The sequence below is a fragment of the Sinocyclocheilus grahami genome, unplaced genomic scaffold, assembly GCF_001515645.1.
Source record: "Sinocyclocheilus grahami isolate Dianchi unplaced genomic scaffold, SAMN03320097.WGS_v1.1 scaffold1237.1, whole genome shotgun sequence".
In the NCBI taxonomy this organism is placed as follows: Eukaryota; Metazoa; Chordata; class Actinopteri; order Cypriniformes; family Cyprinidae; genus Sinocyclocheilus; species Sinocyclocheilus grahami.
In genome coordinates, this window is record NW_015506416.1 from 137016 (window position 1) to 156608 (window position 19593).

Genomic DNA, 19593 nt, shown 5'->3' on the forward strand with positions numbered 1-19593 from the left:
TGGTAGCACGCATGTTCCTAAGCTGTCTGGTTGTTACTGGTAGCATGTTTGTTCCTAAGCTGCCTAGGCCCTAGTTGTTATTGGTAGCATGCTTGTTCCTAAGCTGTCTGGTTGTTATTGGTAGCACGCTTGTTCCTAAGCTATCTGGTTGTTATTGACAACATGTTGCTGATTAAGCTTTTCAGGTTTGGCAACATACTCGTTAGGTCATCTGGTTAAGGTCAACATGCTTGTGGCTATGGCTTATGCGGGTTTTCAATATTCTTGTTACAATTGGTAAAGGCTACATGCTTGTTGCTTAAGGCTTGAGATTTTCGCTGTAATTTTGTGTCGGGGATATGGCATATGGTTTTGTTTTGGGAGATTATTGCTGCTCTCCTTGCTCTTATCCATGCTAGGCTGCATGGGTGTGCAGGAAGTTCTTGCCCAGAACAGAACCATACTGCCAATCCAAACTCTATGCTAATTATCTTTGATGATAGTGGTCCTGACAGAAATCTAGCGTCAGTTCTGTCAGGTCACGTTATTCAAGCTCACATCAGTTGACTCTCAGCTGATCCATGTCTACCTATAGGGATGCGACACCTATCACAGCACTTATATATATATATATATATTCAGTCACCAGCTTTGCGTTGCTCAATAACTAATTACCCACCTCCATCCCCGACTCCCCCTCTTGTCAGTCAGGATTTAGCCTTCTGATTCTCCTTTGAATCAGACTAATTCCTAAAATGTACATTACATTATTGAACCTTAATGCTATCTGCAATACATTTATGTTGTTCTGTTCTGTTTACCCTGGGGGATTATTGTTGCTCTCCCTGCTCTTATCCATGCTAGGCTGCATGGATGCGCAGGGAGTTCTTGCCTAGAACAGAACCATACCGCCAATCCAAACTGTATGCTAATTGTCAATCATCTTTGATGATAGTGGTCCTGACAGAAATGGAAATGATGTAATCGATCACTCAATAACTCTATGGAACTTCTATGAACACACACACAAAACAAAAGTCATACAGGTTTGGTACGACGTGAGTAAATGATGATGTTGCAGTATACCGGCATTGACAATAAAAGTTATATTTAAAAAAATAAATATTGATATCATGTTAATGTTACACGTTGTCACGGGGTGAAGAATCACACAACACGTGCTTGATCACAGAGCGATGGGCTGCCGGCTGTTGCTCCCAGGCCTCCTTCGCCACATCCAGGAGGCCGCGGGGTTGCCGGCCAAAGAGGAGCTCAAAGGGGCTGAAGCCAGTTGAGGCCTGCGGAACTTCGTGGATCCCGAAGAGGACATAGGGGAGCATCAGGTCCCAGTCGCGTTTGTCCTCCGCAACCACCCGTCTCAACATCTGCTTGAGCGTTTGATTGAAGCGTTCGACCAGTCCTTGGTCAGGATCTCCGCTGGGATGCCGACTCGGCTGGAGAGCAGAAAGAGTTCCTGGGCAATGGCTTTGTCAGTGGCTTTTCGGAGGGGAACTGCCTCGGGGTACCGGGTGGCATAGTCAACAATCACCAGGATGTGTTCATGTCCCCGGGCAGACTTAGGCAACGGCCCCACAAGGTCCATCCCGATGTGCTCGAAGGGCACCTCGATGATGGGCAGCGGTATCAGCGGACTGGGGGGAGGCGTCCTTGGTGACGTTACTTGGGCGGTCACGGATCCGCTGGATGGTGTTCCCGGCCCTGAGATGCCCTGCCAAGGGATGTGAGTGAGCCAGCTCCAACACGGTCTCCGTTGTTGTGCGTGGCACCACCAGCAATAATTTTTCATCCCCCCTTCGCTGCGCGACACAGAGCAGGCCATTTTGGATGACGAAATGCGGGAGAGGGTGGGGCCCAGGCTGAACCTCCTTGCCTTCGATGACCTGGACCTGGGTCCAGCCATGCTTCAGCCTGTCGTCCTCCCATTGTTCCTTTCCAAAGAGCCCCCTCCCGTCACCTGTTGGAACACATCATAGAAGAGGTTAGGATTTTGGGAGGGGGACTCACCTTCTCTCCCGCTATCCGAGGCCAGAAGCACGGGCCGCTGACGAGGTCCTGTCGTGGGCCTTCTTCTTCGGCGGCCCCCTCCTGGGCAGGCAGGCTGCGTAACCGTGGCCTGCAGGCGGTCAAACGCGGGCCAGTCTCTCCAGATCAGCATAAGGACGGGAAGATCCTTCATTACCCCGACTTCCACCGGCCAGGTGCCGAGAGTGGCCGAAATGGCCACTCTGCGAGCGGGAACTTGTCGTGTATCCCCGTGGACACAGGTTATGGGGAGGAAGGCTTTACACTCTGTTCGGGGGGCCCAGAACGGCTTTCCATTTACTTTCACTTCCACCTCTGGAGCTCCAACCGGCAGGTCGCGGTGCACAATGCAGCCTGCCAGCCAGGTCCGTGCGGGACTTGCGGGGACTTCCGTTTGCATGGGCGGGAAGAGCGAAGTATGCACGCTGAGCTTCGCCCGTCAGCAGGGGAGCCAGCACCCGTGCCCAGTCGTCCCTATGCCATCCTTCCGTGGTGGCCGTCGCTTCGAACATTTGTAAGAAGGCTTCTACGTCATCATGAGGAGTCAGCTTGGGTAGCAGCTTTGCAGCTTGTACTCGGGAGTCCGGCATCGGAACGCGTTGGGTGACGGCGGCACGGAGGGCCGCGAGCTCCTGCTCTGTCTCCCCTTGACGGGTGGCGACGTGCCCAACGATCTGTTGCTGGCGGATGCTAACCTTGGTGAGCCGCTGGAGGATTTCATCCATGTTGGGGGAGGAGCGCTCGCCTGTGACAGAACCCAGAGAAAAAAACAAGGAAAAAGGTGAGGTGAGGAAAATCGCTTGTCTGTGATTCTTCACTGATCTGCCTGCATTCTCCACCAGTGTCACAGGGTGAAGAATCACACGACAAGGAAATCTTAATAAATGCCCCGGAGGGTGGATTTATTGGGGAGGTGGGTGTTAGGGAGAAAGGTCCAGGTAGGTGCTCCGGTGCCGTGAGTGCTCTCTTCCGTCTTCCCAGTGCAGAGTGTCTGTGCAGTGCTCCTGTGGGGCTGGTCAGTCACACGCTGCTGTCTGTGGGAGAACTGAGAGGGCGAGTTAGTGCTCAGTCTCATGGAGAAGTCTCCCAGATGGTAGGGCTTGTGTGGCTTATGTGGCCGCCGCCTGATGAGCTGCAGCTGTGACCGATCAGCCTGTGATGAGGACAGCCAGGTGTTCCTCGCTTGTTTCCAGGGCGACGCTGATGCAGCTTCGGGACGCTCGTCACAACGTACAATAATTTAAGTAATGCAGCGCAAGTAACTGTCTGACACTCCAAAATACTAGGTATTAGGCAAATGCCTGTATCAAATTTTCATGTTGCAATTAATTGCTAATATTTTTATTAGGGCTGCCCTCGACCAAAGATTTATCTGGTCGACTAGTAGTCGTTCATTTTAACCATTAGTTGACTGATTGCACATTTATTAAGAAACCATTTAAATCATTATAATGAGCCTTTAATTGCCTACCATATAAGCACATGTATAAAGCTAGCCACAGCGCACCGCAGTAGCTAATGATTATGAATGTGTCAGGAAAAAAAACAGTAAGGAGGCTGCATTAACATTTTAATAATTTATTGATACACTATAGTGCTTTCTTTGTTTTCGGTTTAAGAGATGAAGTCGACGACACTGACTCATCTCTACAGCAGTGGATGCGCCTGTATGCATGTTTCCTACGGATTACATAATCTGAGAATATTTGTTTTCTATTTGAATTTGTTTATTTGAAAGTAGACATTTCGCTCACTATAGATATGTTTTGCTATCTGTAAGGCAAGTATACACAGAGTTTCGCGCTCAAGTTCACAGACAGATGGCAGAAAGCGCATCCTGTTTGCTTTCATTATTTTACAAAAGCCTTTCAAAAGATGTATTACTCTTATCTGTATGACCAAAAATGTCGGAGTATTTTAGGAGTAAGTGAGTGCACCGGCGCCATCTGTCCTGCAGTGAGTGCTACTGTTCAGCTTCAACATCAGATGTAAAGTAAAGTTGCTAATACTTACATATTTCAGATGATACGCCGTATTTGAGGACGATGAATGATAGGTGAGCATTTGGATGTCCTGCTCGATGTACTGTTATTACCATAGACCGGCCGTTAATGATCTGTCCGTTACGGACTGCGTGACTTCGCCTGTGGATTTTTTTATCCCCCTGCAACTAAGCGACTAAAAAAATTGGTTGACCAAGCCTCTTCTGGTCGACTAACGGTTAGTCGACAATTAGGAGGCAGCCCTAGTTTTTATCAAGGTATACTGTATTATCTGAAATTTTGTTGCAAAAATGTTGTCAAAGTATAACAGGTTTAATAACTTTATTCTTATAAGAAATAACTACACAAAATATGTTTAAAGTTAAAAAATTCACACAGATTAAAGTGCAAAAGAATTATAAAGACCAATAAGTAACATTTACAATAAGATCTCATTAGTTAACCTTAGTTAATGCATTAACATTAATAATAAGCTTTTGATTTTAACGTGTTATTAAATATTGAAATTACCTAAGATTAATGAATGTTTAAAATAATTTAATTGACAGTTTATGTTAACTAATGAATTATTTAATGTTAATTAATAGAGCCTTTAATGTAAAGTGTGACCAAACAATAGCCTAAAGAATCAAAATATTTTCAAACAATATTTAGGGCATGTTGTAGTCCAGATTAAAATGTGAAAATAAATAGCCTATCAAGTACTTGCCACTGTGATTAACACCACTGACAATACAAAAATCTGAGAGTGTGCATCTGTCTTTCACGCAGAATACAGCGGTGTTTTGCATTGTGACTTGTTGATGGGAAAAATATTTTTAAAATGCATTAAAAAAATCTTAATTTGTAATAAATAGTTATTCACTGTATTTTGAAGTGCCCACGAAAACAATATCATGCATATTCATTACCGTGATTTATCGCATTACCAAATACCGGCACATGTCTAGTAGGTATTGCACCTTAAAGGTGACATATCATGAAAATCTGACTTTTCCAGGTTTTAAGTGCTGGGTCAATATCACCATAGAGTTAATTTCAACCCTCACAATACTCAAAAATGTTGGTTTTAATTTCCGATTCGCTTTATGTCATGTAATAAATAGTAAATAGTAGACACTCAAGTACTATAGAAACATATTAGCTGAGCTCCCACACATTTTTTTTAGATAAGTATGGGCCATTATTCAAAGCATAAACAATAAGATATGTCCACCCTGTCATGGACATATATATTACTGTTAAATGCGTTTTCATTGTAAAATTAAGATGCAAATGATATTTTATGGTATGGTGGTATGATGTCCCTTTCCTAAACAGGATTATTTGTTTGCTTTTAAATTATAAATACATAAGATTTTATGTAAACCATGTGTTTCTAAAGAAATCATACAATTTGCACATATATGTTTTCTTATTTGGAGAAAACTGTGTGTTAATAAATAACAATTTGTCCCTCGATATCTCTTTGCCACCTTGAAGAATTCTCAGTTCCTTAAAGTGTAGATAGACGGCCGGGAAGTAAGAAAACACACATTCAAATGTATTCTCAATACTTCAATTTATTCATAGAAATACAGATCTTATATAGGCATATGTCGAGGGGAGTTTCACCCTCTTAACCAATGAGGATAGGATGACATACACATATAGGATGTTTGGCCAAGAACATGTGTTTTGTATAAAATGGCCACATGTACAGAAAAACATGTACATATTAGGAATAGACTTCCTGGCGAAGAAAGCTGAACTGTCTTCAGAGTTCCTCACGAACTCCTTTACCCTTGTAGTCCTAACATTCATGTCCTTATTGGGGCATTTAAACCAAGAAAACTAATGTATACGTTTGCGCATGCATACCTCGCATATGAGTAAGAGATATTTAAAACATAATACAAGAGAGAGAAATGGATACAGGAGGGGGGATTCAGAGAGAGAATGCTGTATAGAGAAGAGTTAGAGAGAGGGAGAAAAAGGAAAGGAGGGGGGAAAAAGGAGGGGTGAGGCATATCTGGAACCTTAACAAGACAGAGAGTGTTTTCTAACAGTTGCCTGCTTTTGTTTAAAATAAACAATGAATACATACACACTCGCTGCAGAGTTCCCTAATCCTAAATTTATCATTCTCATACATAGATAATAATATGGAATATAATCATTCTTTGATACATTTCAACCCATGTCCTCTATTTTAACTTCTCCTGCATTCAAAAGACAATAATGACAGCATGTAATACTTTTCATCTGGCAATATTGATAAACTCGATCACACTTGCTCAATGGAATTTCACCCAACTTCTGTTCTCCTTCAATTCTTTCTACACAAAATAATGAGTCAGGGATTGAACTCACGATTGTCACTCTTACAAACACTTGGGGTATAAACCATATTGTACCATTTGGTCTGCACCTCCATTGTCCAGAAGTCTTCAAAGCAGGAACCAAGCCTGCAACACTAATAAAAGAAATGCATTCCCAATCTTGCGGTAGTGGGGCTTTAACAATTACCCGAGGACCGACCACACTGTGGGGCATTTGTACAGACATAGCAAGACCCCTTTTTCCCTTCGGCCTTTGCCGTATAGTTAGCAAATCTCCACCACATATATTCGTGGCATAGGCATGGGGTGTATCATCATGCCCAAGCCACGTTTCATTACCTGTACTTATAAAAGTGTGAGTACAAGTAAACAAACTTATCAGAATGACCAGGTATATCATTTGTCTCATACCCATGGCCACACAACTATCAGGAATGATGATTGTAAACTCTTGCTAAAGGAGGGGGAATAAGAGAGAGGGGAAAAAAGGAGGGGTGAAGCATATCTGGAACCTTAACAAGACAGAGAGTGTTTTCTAACACTGTGATATTTGGATGCAGTTTTTAGTTTGGATGGTATTGGCCCCACACCTAACTATTGAACACACTGGATTATATAGATATGATTGAATTATTATTTTAAATATTATAGTATAATATCAAGATGACAGGGTAGACCAGCACATGACGGGGTGGACACATAAAGCAGAACACACGAAGCATGACAAAATATGACAATTAAACATTTATTCAACTTCAAAAACAATAATATAATAATAATAAATGATATAATTACATCCTCAATCACATTGATATACCCCCCCATTCATTTTAGTTTTTAGCAATATAGCTACAAATGAATGCTATGTCCACCCTATCGAGTCTAAGTGGCCGACAGGATGGACATTTTGAGCTTCACTTTGCATATTAGCTTACAACAAACTGTGACTAGCTGAATAGTTAGTCTGGTTGTTAAAGAAAATTTGGTATATTTAAACTTACATATTTTGAAAATACTGTATTCTAATCACTTCTGGCATATTTTATGCCGACAGGGTGGACATGTTAAGCTTTGGCAAAGTAAGTAAGCAAACTCATACGAAGAAAATTTGTCAATTGAAAAGTCACCAACTTGCTCACCTCAGCGGTTGAAAGTCCCGCCACTAAAGAGACAAACAATCTGTTGTCCTGATGTCACTAAAGGGAGTGGCCTTTTCTTAAAGGGGCGGATTCCCCAATATGACAGGGTGGACAACCATTCAAGGGACATGGACAAACTCTTCTTTTTTATTAAATAAAAATATAGTTTTTATTACCAAATGATTAATACACTCAAATTGAGTAATCTCTCATTTAACAAAATATTAATAGGAGAACAAAATTTTTTAATTTTATGATTTGACTGTTCTACTATCATTCAAATTTAATGAGCAGTGCATGGGACATAGCAAAATAACACGCATCCTCTTACACAAAACAAAAAAAAATCTAGAAAATGTATCTAAAGAGCCAAGTAATGCTTTTATGAATATAAAAACTTAGCCTAATATAACACACCCTTTCATAGTCATTTTTATGTTAAGTTATCATGGCAAATTAGTTATTTATGTACAGGACACCAAAAGGCACCCGACAGTGATATTGACCTGCTATAATCAGGTCCCCGGTGCATCTACCAACCAAGGAAATGTGAAAAAGATTAACCCAGTAACTTTGTTTTGGTAAGTCTTTTTCTGCAAGCGTCTGAAAAATGAGCGCGTCTGATTTTGCTCCCCTTGTGACGTTGCAAAGGGATCTCATTATAATATTACCACCCCTTAATCTGTAAGTTTCCACCCATGGCGCCGTCATTTTGATTTCGCAAGCGACAACAGTGTACCAGTTCTAATACCATGGCGAAAGTTGGAGCAAAACATGCTAGCTGTTCTGCCTTTGGCTGCAGAGACGAGCACAGGGCACTTTAGAGTTCCAGCCTCAGAGCAGACAAGAGCAGTGCATTTATTGATTTATTTACTGTATATTGCTGCTGCCACACAGATAAACAAGCAATATAACAATCTAATATATTCAAGCGATTTCTTTCCCAGCTGTTTACCTTCACAGACATAACTGACTGTTTTTGTAACTCGTTCGTTTTTAATGTAAACTTGTGTGTGAATGAGAACTTGGTTTAGTACTCACATGCTGTGTGACAGCCGCTTTTTGTACGTGTTCTTTGGGAGTATATTAAAAGAGTATATACTTTAAGGGCGTAGCATACTGTAAGTAGTCAAATTGGGATGCAGCAAACCTCATGTGAGAGGAGATGACAGGCAAAAGTGAGACACTCAATCCTCAGTTAGCTCATCAGTGTGTGAGTTCCATAAAAAAGACGGGTGTTAGACCCCAATCAACAGTTATTTTTATGAGTTATGATTACGAACTCTCTCTTTACACACATATTTTGAGTGTGATTCATTGGGCAAATAAGAGAAAACAAAGTAAATTTGACTGATAGTATTTTTTTACGTTTTCTGTAGATATAGTGAAAATATGTACTGAAATCTGGTATTTTGATAGTCGTACACCCTAGCACTGTGAGTCGAATTTTGCATTGAAAATCATTACTCATATTTTCATCAGAAAATAGAAAATGCAGTTGTGAAGAAGCCTTTCCCTGAAAGTCAGTAAAATGAGCGCTGAAGTACGCTCTCTTTATTCTCTACTTCACAAAGATATGAAGTATATTTTACATCTTTGAACTGCCTCAGTCATGAGAGCAAAGAAAAAATGAAATTCTTAGATGTCTTCCCTCCTTAACCCCTCCACGCCATAATGTTAGCGTCTCTTTAAAGTCCCCTTTTCATGTCTTGTGTGTGTGCATATTTATTATTTTGGAGTGAAATGTGCGTGCTTCACATATGGGGCATGTGCGTGTGTAGTGCGAGCTCACTGTAGCGTGAGGTCTAGCAGTCTGTTCGGTCAAAAGGTTTATAGCCTGATTATAGACTACGCCCCAGCGGTTCACAGAAAGAGATGGGGAAGGACAGTGAATGAGACAGGAAGCATAAACTGTTTGATGCATGAACACCCCTAGGTGAAGCGAAGAGCACCAGAATGCTGATAATGTTAATGATGATTATGATGATGATGATATGGGAGGTGATTTATAACAGTTATGATGAAGTCATAGATTTGAAACCGGACAGGCTAAGAATGCTGAGCAGCCGGGGGAAAGCAGCTGGCCAGACGCACACATCAAAAACAGACCATGTGCTGTCCAGACACACTCCAGAAACACTTCAAACACTGAGGGCGAAATTAGAAAGAAAAAGAGGACAGGAGTGGGGGAAAAAGACAAAAAGCATGAGGGGTCAGTCTGAATGGGGTCAGTCGTTGCACTGCAGTCCAGTTTAACTGACACAGCCAGATGCACTTCCAGAAAACACACACAGCTGTTGGTAGTACTGGTCTGTCCGGTTTATTGTTGAGGTTTCTCGTCTCGTCTCTTTTGCTATAAATTTGTCTTCTTTTCCACTTGTTTCTTCTCTTATTTTGAGACCATGTTTAGTCTCATCTCATTTCACCCCTTGTCTTCGCCTCTCATCTCCTCATCTCACCTCATCTAATCCATTCTCTTCTCCTCTCTGTCTTCTAGTCTAATTTCATCTCATTTTGTTTAATTTCCTCTACTCTTCATATACATCCAATTTCATTGCATCTTGTCTTTTCTTCTCTTATTTCATCTTGTTGTCTAGCCTCGTTTCCTCTCCTCTCTTTTCATCCCCTTTCCTTTTCATCTCTTCTCATCTCAGCTTGTCTCATCTCTTGCCTTCTCAGCTTCTTCTCAGTCTTTTCCTATTATCTTGTCTCCTTTCCTCTGGTTTCTTCTCCTCTTCTTTTGTGACCATGTTTAGTCTCAACTCATCTCGTTTCACCTCATGTCTTCACCTCCCATTTCCAATTTCCTCGCATCATGTCTTTTCTTCTCATTTCATCGTGTCTAGCCTAGTTTTCTCTCCTCTCTTTTCCTCTCCTTTCCTCTCATTTAAACTCCTTTTCTAGTCTTCTATCTTCTCGTCTTTTCATTTCCTGTTATTTTCTCATATTGTCTTTTGTCATCTCAGCTCGTCTCTTCTCAGTCTTTTCCTATAATCTTGTCTCCTTTCTTCTTGTTTCTTCTCCTCTTCTTCTGTGACCATGTTTAGTCTCATCTCACCTCATGCCTTCACCTCCCATTTCCAATTTCCTTGCATCATGTCTTTTCTTCTATTTTCATCTTGTTGTCTTCTCGTCTTTTCATTTCCTGTGCTTTTCTCATATTGTCTTTTCTCATCTCAGCTCGTCTCATCTCTTCTGTTCTCAGCTTCTTCTCAGTCTTTTCCAAACATCTTGTCTCCTTGTTTCACATTTTCTTTTCCTTTCTCATCTTGTCTCATATCTTTCTTGCTATGTCCTTCTTTTCTTGGCTCATCTAATTTCTTCTCTTCTTCTCTTATTCATTTGGTTAATTTCCTTTTCTCCTAACATCTCTTTTCCTTGCATCTCTTTTTTCTCCTCTTAATTCATCTCATCATTTTTTTTCTAATCTCCCCTCCTCTTCTCCCTCTGCTCCCATTTTCTTCTCCTCTCATTTTATTTCTTCTTCTCTTTTCTCATACAATAGTTTTTCTTACATTTAATCTTTTCTCCTCTTATTTCATCTAGACAGCTTGTCTCTTGTCTCCTCTTCTCTTGTTTCATTTCGTTTCCTATTTGTCTCTCATCTCATCTAATTCCATCCCTTCCTGTCTTGTCTTTCTCATTTAGTCTTTTTACAGTAATTCTCTTTTCATTTTTTAGTCTCCTCTCTTCTGACTATTGCCATTTTTCATACCCAGTGTTGTTCCCTTGTTATGAAAAATGAATTCCCATGGTTCTCTCCCACTATCGCTCTCTCTCTCTCTTTCTCTGCCTCTTTTACTGTCTGTCTGTCTCACCCTAACACTGCCATGTTTACCCGTTACCATGACTTCTATACAAGTGGATGAGTGTGTGCTTGTGTATGTTTGTTTACGTGGTGACAGGCTGTGATGGGGGGATGGATATGCATATGGTTGGTGTGTGGTCGCTGAAAAGATTTCATGCCTGTGTGTTTGTGTGTGGATTTGGTGTCCTGTTTATCCACATAGAGACTTCTGGCAGCTCTTATCTGCCTCTGTCTCATGATGATGATGTAATGCTGGTGGGAATGGAAGGGGCGTGATGTAGGGCAGCAGTACAGCTGAACTGACACAGAACTTCAAATGTACAAACCTCATTAAATCACCCGGCTAAACACTGACAGTGCTGACACTCAGCCAGAAACTACGAGAGACACTGACTGTCCCATAGAATATTGATGGAGTTCTAAATGAAGGTCCAGCAGGAGCATGTTCATCTAATCATGTCCATCTCAACACTAGTGTATATTGTATAAACAGCTGCTTACCAAATGTGTTTATCTTAAACCTCCTCAAGGATTATATGACAATGTGAACTCATAACAAATGAGACACAGCTTAAAATGAACAGGAGTAAAAAAAATATCCTACCCACACATAAAGTGTAACATTTATTTATCTAGGCTTATGTCTGTGTTCTTGAATATTTAGAGATTTGTGTTCAGGGACTTGACATTCAATTTTAATGGATCAAACCAAGATATCCAAAAAGATTTAGTGTTGATTAAACAGTGATTTCACCTTTTTTTGAATCAGTACTGATTGTTCTTATTCATTCCTGTATTAAAGACAAATCACAACTTACTTGTTTCTCGTGGATAACATTAAGCTTGAATATTGAATGAATTTCAGTGTGAACTCAAAAATCTCACCTCATCTTTTCTTTTCTTTTCTCTTCACTTCTCTTCTCAACTTTTTCATTTCATTTCTTTTTTTTTTCTTCATCTCGTCTCGTCTCTTAATAATTTAATGTTTTCTCATCTTTTCTCTTTGTCTACACTCTTAAAAATAAAGGTTCTTCAAGCGATGCCATAGAAGAACCATTTTTCGTTCCACAAAGAACCTTTTGTGAAACAGAAAGGTTCTTCAGATGTTAAAGGTTCTTTATGGAACCATTTAGACAAAAAGGTTCTTCTATGGCATCGCGAAGCACCTTTATTTTTAGCCTCATCTAGTCTGTTCTCATCAAAATGAACTAACATGTTACGTAATCTCTTAACTACTCTTGTTGTCTCATCTCGTCTTACTTCTATTTAAAATAAACTCAAACATTTCTCAAATATTTCATGTCTCTTCTCATCTTGTCTCTTCTCTTTAAAATCAACTTAAGCATTTATTGTAGTCTATTTTTCTATTCTTGACATCTCATCTAGTCTCTTCTGTTCAAATAGAGCTCAGATGTTTCATCTCTGTTCTTCTCTCATCTTTCATGTCTCTCTTCTTTCTCATCTTTCAACTTGAACGTTTGATGTAGTGTCTTCTCTTCTTATTTCTGTTTTCTTTTCATCTCGTCTCTTCTCCTCTTTTCAAAATCAACTTAAACATTTCATGTAGTGATCTTTTCTCTTTCCTTCTCATCTTGTCTCATCTCTTTTTCTCTCATAATTGGCATTTTCTTGAGAAAGTACTGTCCCCTTGCAGTAAAGCAGTGTAGTATTCTTCAGTTCTAAATCAGAATCTTTGAATAATTCATTTTGTGTCTGTGTGTGCATCAGATCAAGGTTTGTGCAGCAGCAGTGGCTTCTCAAGGAGGCTTTGGCCCTGCTGCATTCGTCTCGAGGGGAGATGACGACTGTTAAGAACCAGTTAACTCACTTCCTGGAGACCTGGGAGAACAGCAAAGTACTGATACAGCAGAGTTGCATCAGTGCTGATGCAGGTAATTACACACACGCACACAAATATGCACACAAAACGTCTCGGGTTACTTATGTAACCATGGTTCCCTGAGTAGGGAACGAGACACTGCGTCCTCTAGGGGTCGCTATGGGGAACGCCTCGTCGTGACTCGTATCTGAAGCATACATTGAAAAAACACCAACTCGTTGGCCGGCGACAGCCATGACGTCACTACCGGTGCGACTACAGTATAAATCGGTGCCGGGAGCTACACATCGTTCACTTCTTCGTCTGAAGCTTGCGTCCGCAGCATGGCAAGAAACCTAGAGGACGCAGTGTCTCGTTCCCTACTCAGGGAACCATGGTTACATAAGTAACCCGAGACGTTCCCTTTCATGGGAACTTCGAACTGCATCCTCTAGGGGTCGCTATGGGGAACGGTATACCCACGCCACCATGCTGAGGGGAGTGCAAGCCAGAACCATGGCGAGCACTAAGAACCAACTCTACCATATTGCTATGGGAGTTGCCCCTGGGACGTTTAGACGGCTGTCAGTGACGTTATTCCCTACGGCCAAAGGCCTAGGCTACATACCCCAAAATACTTACCTGTTAGGGCCAGACTCCTGGGCACGGGGTAGAGCTCAAGGCTTGGAATCAGAAACAGATTCCTTTAAGGGAATACGACCAAGAGCCTAGAATCATACTAGTCTTGGTCTGTCACACAGGGGCTACCGCACGTTTGTCTTGTGGTGAAGGAACTGTCTCAACAGATCCTTAGTAGCAATACCCTGCTAAGTAGGTATCCAGAGGATACATAGGGGGAGTGGTGCCCAAGGCAGAACCGGGGTTTTAAACCACTCAAAAAGAGCACGAAGTCTTGCGCGTAGCTCTTACCATACAGGATTTTTAGAAAAGTGGGCAAAGCATAACGTGCGCACTTACCAGCTATGTGGATTTTAGAAAAGTGGGCAAAGCATAACGTGCACACTTACCACTTATGTGGATTTTAGAAAAGTGGGCAAAGCATAACGTGCACACTTACCACTTATGTGGATTTTAGAAAAGTGGGCAAAGCATAACGTGCACACTTACCACTTATGTGGATTTTAGAAAAGTGGGCAAAGCATAACGTGCACTACACTTGCATACCGTTCTAGGGGTTCTCGTGGCACCCTGAAAAGGCAGCCTATAGATAAAAATAGCGTATCCCCAGACGCTATATCTACGGCTATAATGCTGGAGTGGCTAGCAGTAAATCTGTAGCTGGGGGAGAACATCCAGCTCTCAATGGAGAGGGAGCTCAACCTACAGCATGTTCCCATGGTGGAACAGCTAGCAGTTATTCAGCTGAGGGAGCAACACACTCAGCTCTCAAACCGAGACGGGGCTCGACCTGCAGCATGTTCCAAACTGGAACAGCTAGCAATAGTTTACTTAGCTGTGGGGGCAACACACCTAGTTCTCAGTCGAGAAGGGGGCTCGGCCTACAGCATGTTCCAATGCAGGAACGCTAGCAGTATTTTCATTGGAAAAAACTCGTAATGCACGCAGATTGCCCCCTCGAGGACATCGCGTGCGTGCTCCTCGCCCAAACAAACAACACATAGATCGTGTGTGTCATCTGGTGTCAAATAGCGCTGACACGGATGCACACACCTTCTAAATGCTCTACTAGTGCTCGCCATAATATTAATAGATAGCTCTTACTTTTTCCTTGAAAATGCACGCTTCAAACAGAACAGTCAATGAAGACGAAGAAGAGAACGATGTGTAGCTCCCGGCACCGATTTATACTGTAGTCGCACCGGTAGTGACGTCATGGCTGTCGCCGGCCAACGAGTTGGTGTTTTTTCAATGTATGCTTCAGATACGAGTCACGACGAGGCGTTCCCCATAGCGACCCCTAGAGGACGCAGTTCGAAGTTCCCATGAAAGGGAACCAATGCTTCTGTCCTGTGAACTCTTTTGCTCCTATCTGATTTGTATATCTATTACAGCTTATAGTACATGTGTATGTGCATGTGTATTACACACGTGCTCAGGCAAAATCTGAGCCTCGTGCACAGAGCACACTCCTACACACTGAGGATGACAATCATAATATAACTTGTCATGGTCTGAAATTAAAATAGGAACACATTCTCCCTCGGCCTCTGTGGGTGCGTATCGGTGACTATGAGATGTAGGGCACACTCTACCCGCTGTGTTGAGATAACTGCAGTATAATGATAATAGAGGATGTGAGACATTTACTATAAGTGCTGGAAGAGAGGAAAATGTCAGTGGATGGCAGGGCTGATATATACCCCATAGTCATGTGTGGTGTTGGTAGTCTCGTGGGGGTGAAATTTCTTAAATTCACGAGGATTCTAAAACCCTTTATAGGGGAAAAAAGACCTTTATACTTTTATTTATAAAAATATATATTACAAAATCTTTAAAAAGTCTTGCCTACCCCAACCTTTTAAATGCTAGTGTGCATTGTCAAAGCATCCCCTCAAACTGATTCAGTTAACTTAATAATAAGTTTCTTCACATGTACAAATAACTAAATGTGTGTTTGAAGTTAAATGTTAGAGACAGAAGAAGGGTTAGGCTCTGATTTCTGTCATTCTCAAACTGCGGTGGTACACGGAGTGTCCCCAGGTGGTGTGTCATTTGATGGGAAATTTACAATAATGATAAATAAAAATTACATTTTATTAAATATAAATGATATTTTTAGTGTTCAATGTATGCTGTATTATTTATTCTTTAAATATAATTTCAACAAAGCTTAAGATAGCATTCAAGATCGTATACTAATGTTTAATAAACATTCTTCTGCATTATGGGATGCAAATAAGAAAAGTGTTTTTTTTCTCTCCCAGACTGTGAGCTGGTGCAGCCAGCAATCAAGGAATAAGGAATAAAAAAGCCATATTGACAATAAAAAGTATAATTCTGTACATTTTTATGAAATATTTCAAAATGGCTTGTTTTTACACTGAAGTCAGCGCTCAGTTTTGAGCATAATGTAAGATGTCAATAATGTAACCAGAGCAGTTTCAAGCACTCTTACACAGATGGAAGTTTTAAGTTAAAAATGTAGTATTGCATTACATGTAGTTTTGTATTATTATTATTATTATTATTATTTATAATTATTATTATTTTAAACCTTTCACCATTCTAAGCGGACTCTGCAGTTTTGGGGTGTTGAGGTACACAGCCACTTTGATGTGTCACATGAAAATATGTTGTCTGTGTGGATGTACAGTATGATGCATAACTACATTGGCCGTTTTAGTGTAGACGGCTTTGTTGCTTATAATGTAAGCAATATAGTTTTGTGCAATCTTTGTTTTGCGTCATTATAACCAGACTAATATGTTGTTCTGAAAAATACTTGAAGACATTATCTTCAAACACAAAATGGGACACTACAATGCACATTTGCTACACACTTAAATTCCTTCATTTGAATGGCAAAATGTGACTGAAAAAAAAAACTGCAAAATGATTGTGGTTATTACAATTATATAAAATAACCACTGTCAGGCTATTAATTAATATGTGCAGGTCTATGTACGGTCAGATTTACCATTGCTTGTTGAAATTTTGCAAACAAAATGAAGTTGTAACACAAATCCATGCGATCTGGAGTTTTGCGTGAGGGTGAAAAAGATCCCAGCGCAGATTTTGCTCATGTTCAGTTTGGTCATGCAAAGTCATTGCATTAACTAAGGCAAAGCTGTTTGGTTTGAAAGTGAATTCTGTTTGAGCTGTACTTCATGCATCACTAGACCTTTTTGCTTGTGTACATTCACCAAAATTTAATGTTTAATGTGTTTCAGTGTGGGCAAGTATCAGTATTTTTCAGTTTTTTACAGACCGGCTCTATTGTGACTTGCATGTTTGTGCATATGTGTTTAGAGAGGTTTTGCATGTTCAAAGGCATTTGTTCGGTTCATACATCAACATGCAAATCACTTCATGCACTAATACTAACACATGCATACTTGTTGTGTGTCGCTCAACATAGTTTTGCAGATGATTTGGGTGCTGTAGGGTGAGTTAATCTCTCGCTCACCCCTGGGGTGTGTGCCTCCTCACCACAAATGTTTGGAACTGCCTTCCTTTGCCTGTTGCATGTTCCATAAAGCTGCCAAATTCCAGCATGTGCGTGCGTGTGTGTGTCATTGAGGGGTGAATGAGTACAAAAGGCTAGAATCCTTTGAACCAACGGACAGGTATTTTGTTTACAGTAGCCTAAGGTGTGTTTAGGCTTTGCTTTTCCTGCCTCCCCTACCTGTCTTTCAGCATACACGTGTAATGCATGCATATTTTTGTATATATGCTCTCCACTCAAGTCGGTTTGACAGAAAGCGCTCTTGAGGCTGTTTGTGCATGTAGGTTCTGCTTGTTTATGTGCAGAAATGTATGTGTGTGCGTGGGTAAGGGCCAAACCAATATGGGTGTGGGTGCAACAATTATGCGCTGCTACCTGTTTGTCTGTTTTCCACGGTTTTGAGACATGAGGGGGAGATGAGATGAGAGCAGAAAGGTATAAAAAGCGAGAGAAACAGAGGAAGAAAAAAAGATGAATAGATTTGTATATCTTGTTTTCCACTGCTGCAAGCTTCATGCTAATCATTAGCTCATACTAGGAGTAGATTTGATCTTAGTAAAGTTGGTGGGGGGGATGTTATAAAAATATAATATTCAGAGGAAGCAGTTGAAGCTACATATTTAAGCAACATATGGGTCGATGGCATTACATAAATTTTTTTTGTCTGGTTTATTGATTTATTCAAAAATACATACAAATTTTTTTTTTTAAACCAAAATAAATTCAAATAAATTTTGTTGTCAAGAAATAGTAAAAGTATTGTATTTAACACTAACTTTTAGCATCATTAACTGGTCAGGGATCACTAATATCCTTCATGGCACGACACATTGCCGATCGGTACTCTTGACCAAGAAGATCGTCTGAAGGAGGGAACGGAGACGTCACGTCGGATGACCGACGAAATTGGGATCTCGCTTAGAGAGACCAATCTACTTCGAGTGTAAACTAAACGAGCCAATGCACATTGGCATGCGATTATTGCATCCAGCTGCTGCTGATCACAGCGTGAGTATAAGTAGGCAGCAGATGCAGCGCATATTCAGCTTTTCGCTGAGGAGCCGAGCTGGTGACCCGGCCGCTCAGCGGTGGTACAGGAGCTGTGGTGATGGGACGTGACGTCTCCGTTTCCTCCTTCAGGGAACGAGGGTTACCATACGTAACCGAGACGTTCCCTTTCAGTCGGTCGGATTCAACGATTTTTGCAAGCCGACCTGAAGCCGGGGCCTCTCAGTGCTTCTACCTGTTTGAGGTGAGAACACAGGAGGATACCGGCTCTACACGAAGGCTATAGAATCTAGCGAACGTGTTAGGGGTCGCCCAGCCCGCAGCTCTACAGATATCCGCCAGCGAGGCGCCACGAGCCAGCGCCCAGGAGGATGCAACACTTCTAGTTGAGTGAGCTCGCAACCTGAACGGGCAGGGCACATCCTGTGCCTGATAAGCCAGGGTGATGGCATCCACTATCCAGTGGGCCATCCTCTGCTTAGAGACAACATTCCCCTTCTGCTGGCCTCCGTGACAGACAAAGAGGTCCTGAAGCTTTGCATCCGGTCTATGTAGCACCTTAAGGCTCGGACGGGACAAAGCTAGGGCTGGGTCTGCCACCTCCGAGGGCAGCGCTCGGAGGTTCACCACCTGATCCCTGAAGGGAGTAGCAGGAACCTTGGGCACATAGCCGGGCCGGGGCCTCAGGGTTACCTGGGAATCAGCCGGCCCGAACTCTAGGCACGAATCGTTGACCGAAAATGAGTGCAGGTCCCCTACCCTCTTGATAGAGGCCAATGCCAGCAGGAGCAAAGTCTTCATCGAAAGAAATTTCAGCTCGACCATCTGCAAAGGCTCAAATGGGCCCTGCTGTAGTGCTGTGAGCACTAGAGTCAGGTCCCAAGAGGGTATAGAGGGGGGCTGTGGAGGATTTAGCCTTCTCGCCCCCTTAAGGAACCTGACAACCAGGTCATGCTTCCCCAGCGACCTCCCTTCTACGGGGTCGCCTATTTGGTTAGGCGCGATTGCTGCAACATAAACTTTGAGGGTGGAGGGAGACAGCCTTCGCTCCAACCCTTGCTGCAAAAAGGACAGCACGACTCTGATAGGGCATATTCGAGGGTCTTCTCGGCGAGAAGAACACCACTCAATGAACAGGTTCCACTTCAAAGCATAGGCGTGTCTCGTAGACGGTGCTCTCGCTGAAGTGATGGTGTCACCTAGAACCTCCGCGTCCCGTCCAGGGACCAGACATGAAGTTTCCAGAGGTCTGGACGCGGGTGCCAAAGGGTGCCCCGTCTCTGAGTCAGTAGATCCTTCCTCAGAGGAATCGGCCAAGGAGGGGCT

General features: G+C 42.1%; 1 protein-coding gene across 1 annotated transcript in view; it reads left to right on the forward strand.

Moving 5' to 3' along the window:
* The first annotated feature begins 2420 nt into the window (after positions 1-2420).
* The window catches only part of lekr1 (Leucine-, glutamate- and lysine-rich protein 1), a 127689-nt gene continuing 110516 nt past the window's right edge, over positions 2421-19593 (forward strand). The window contains exons 1-2 of the mRNA XM_016254310.1: positions 2421-2536; positions 12956-13185. Of these exons, the coding sequence (XP_016109796.1) occupies positions 2421-2536; positions 12956-13185 (346 nt within the window). The remainder of the gene's footprint in view (positions 2537-12955; positions 13186-19593) is intronic.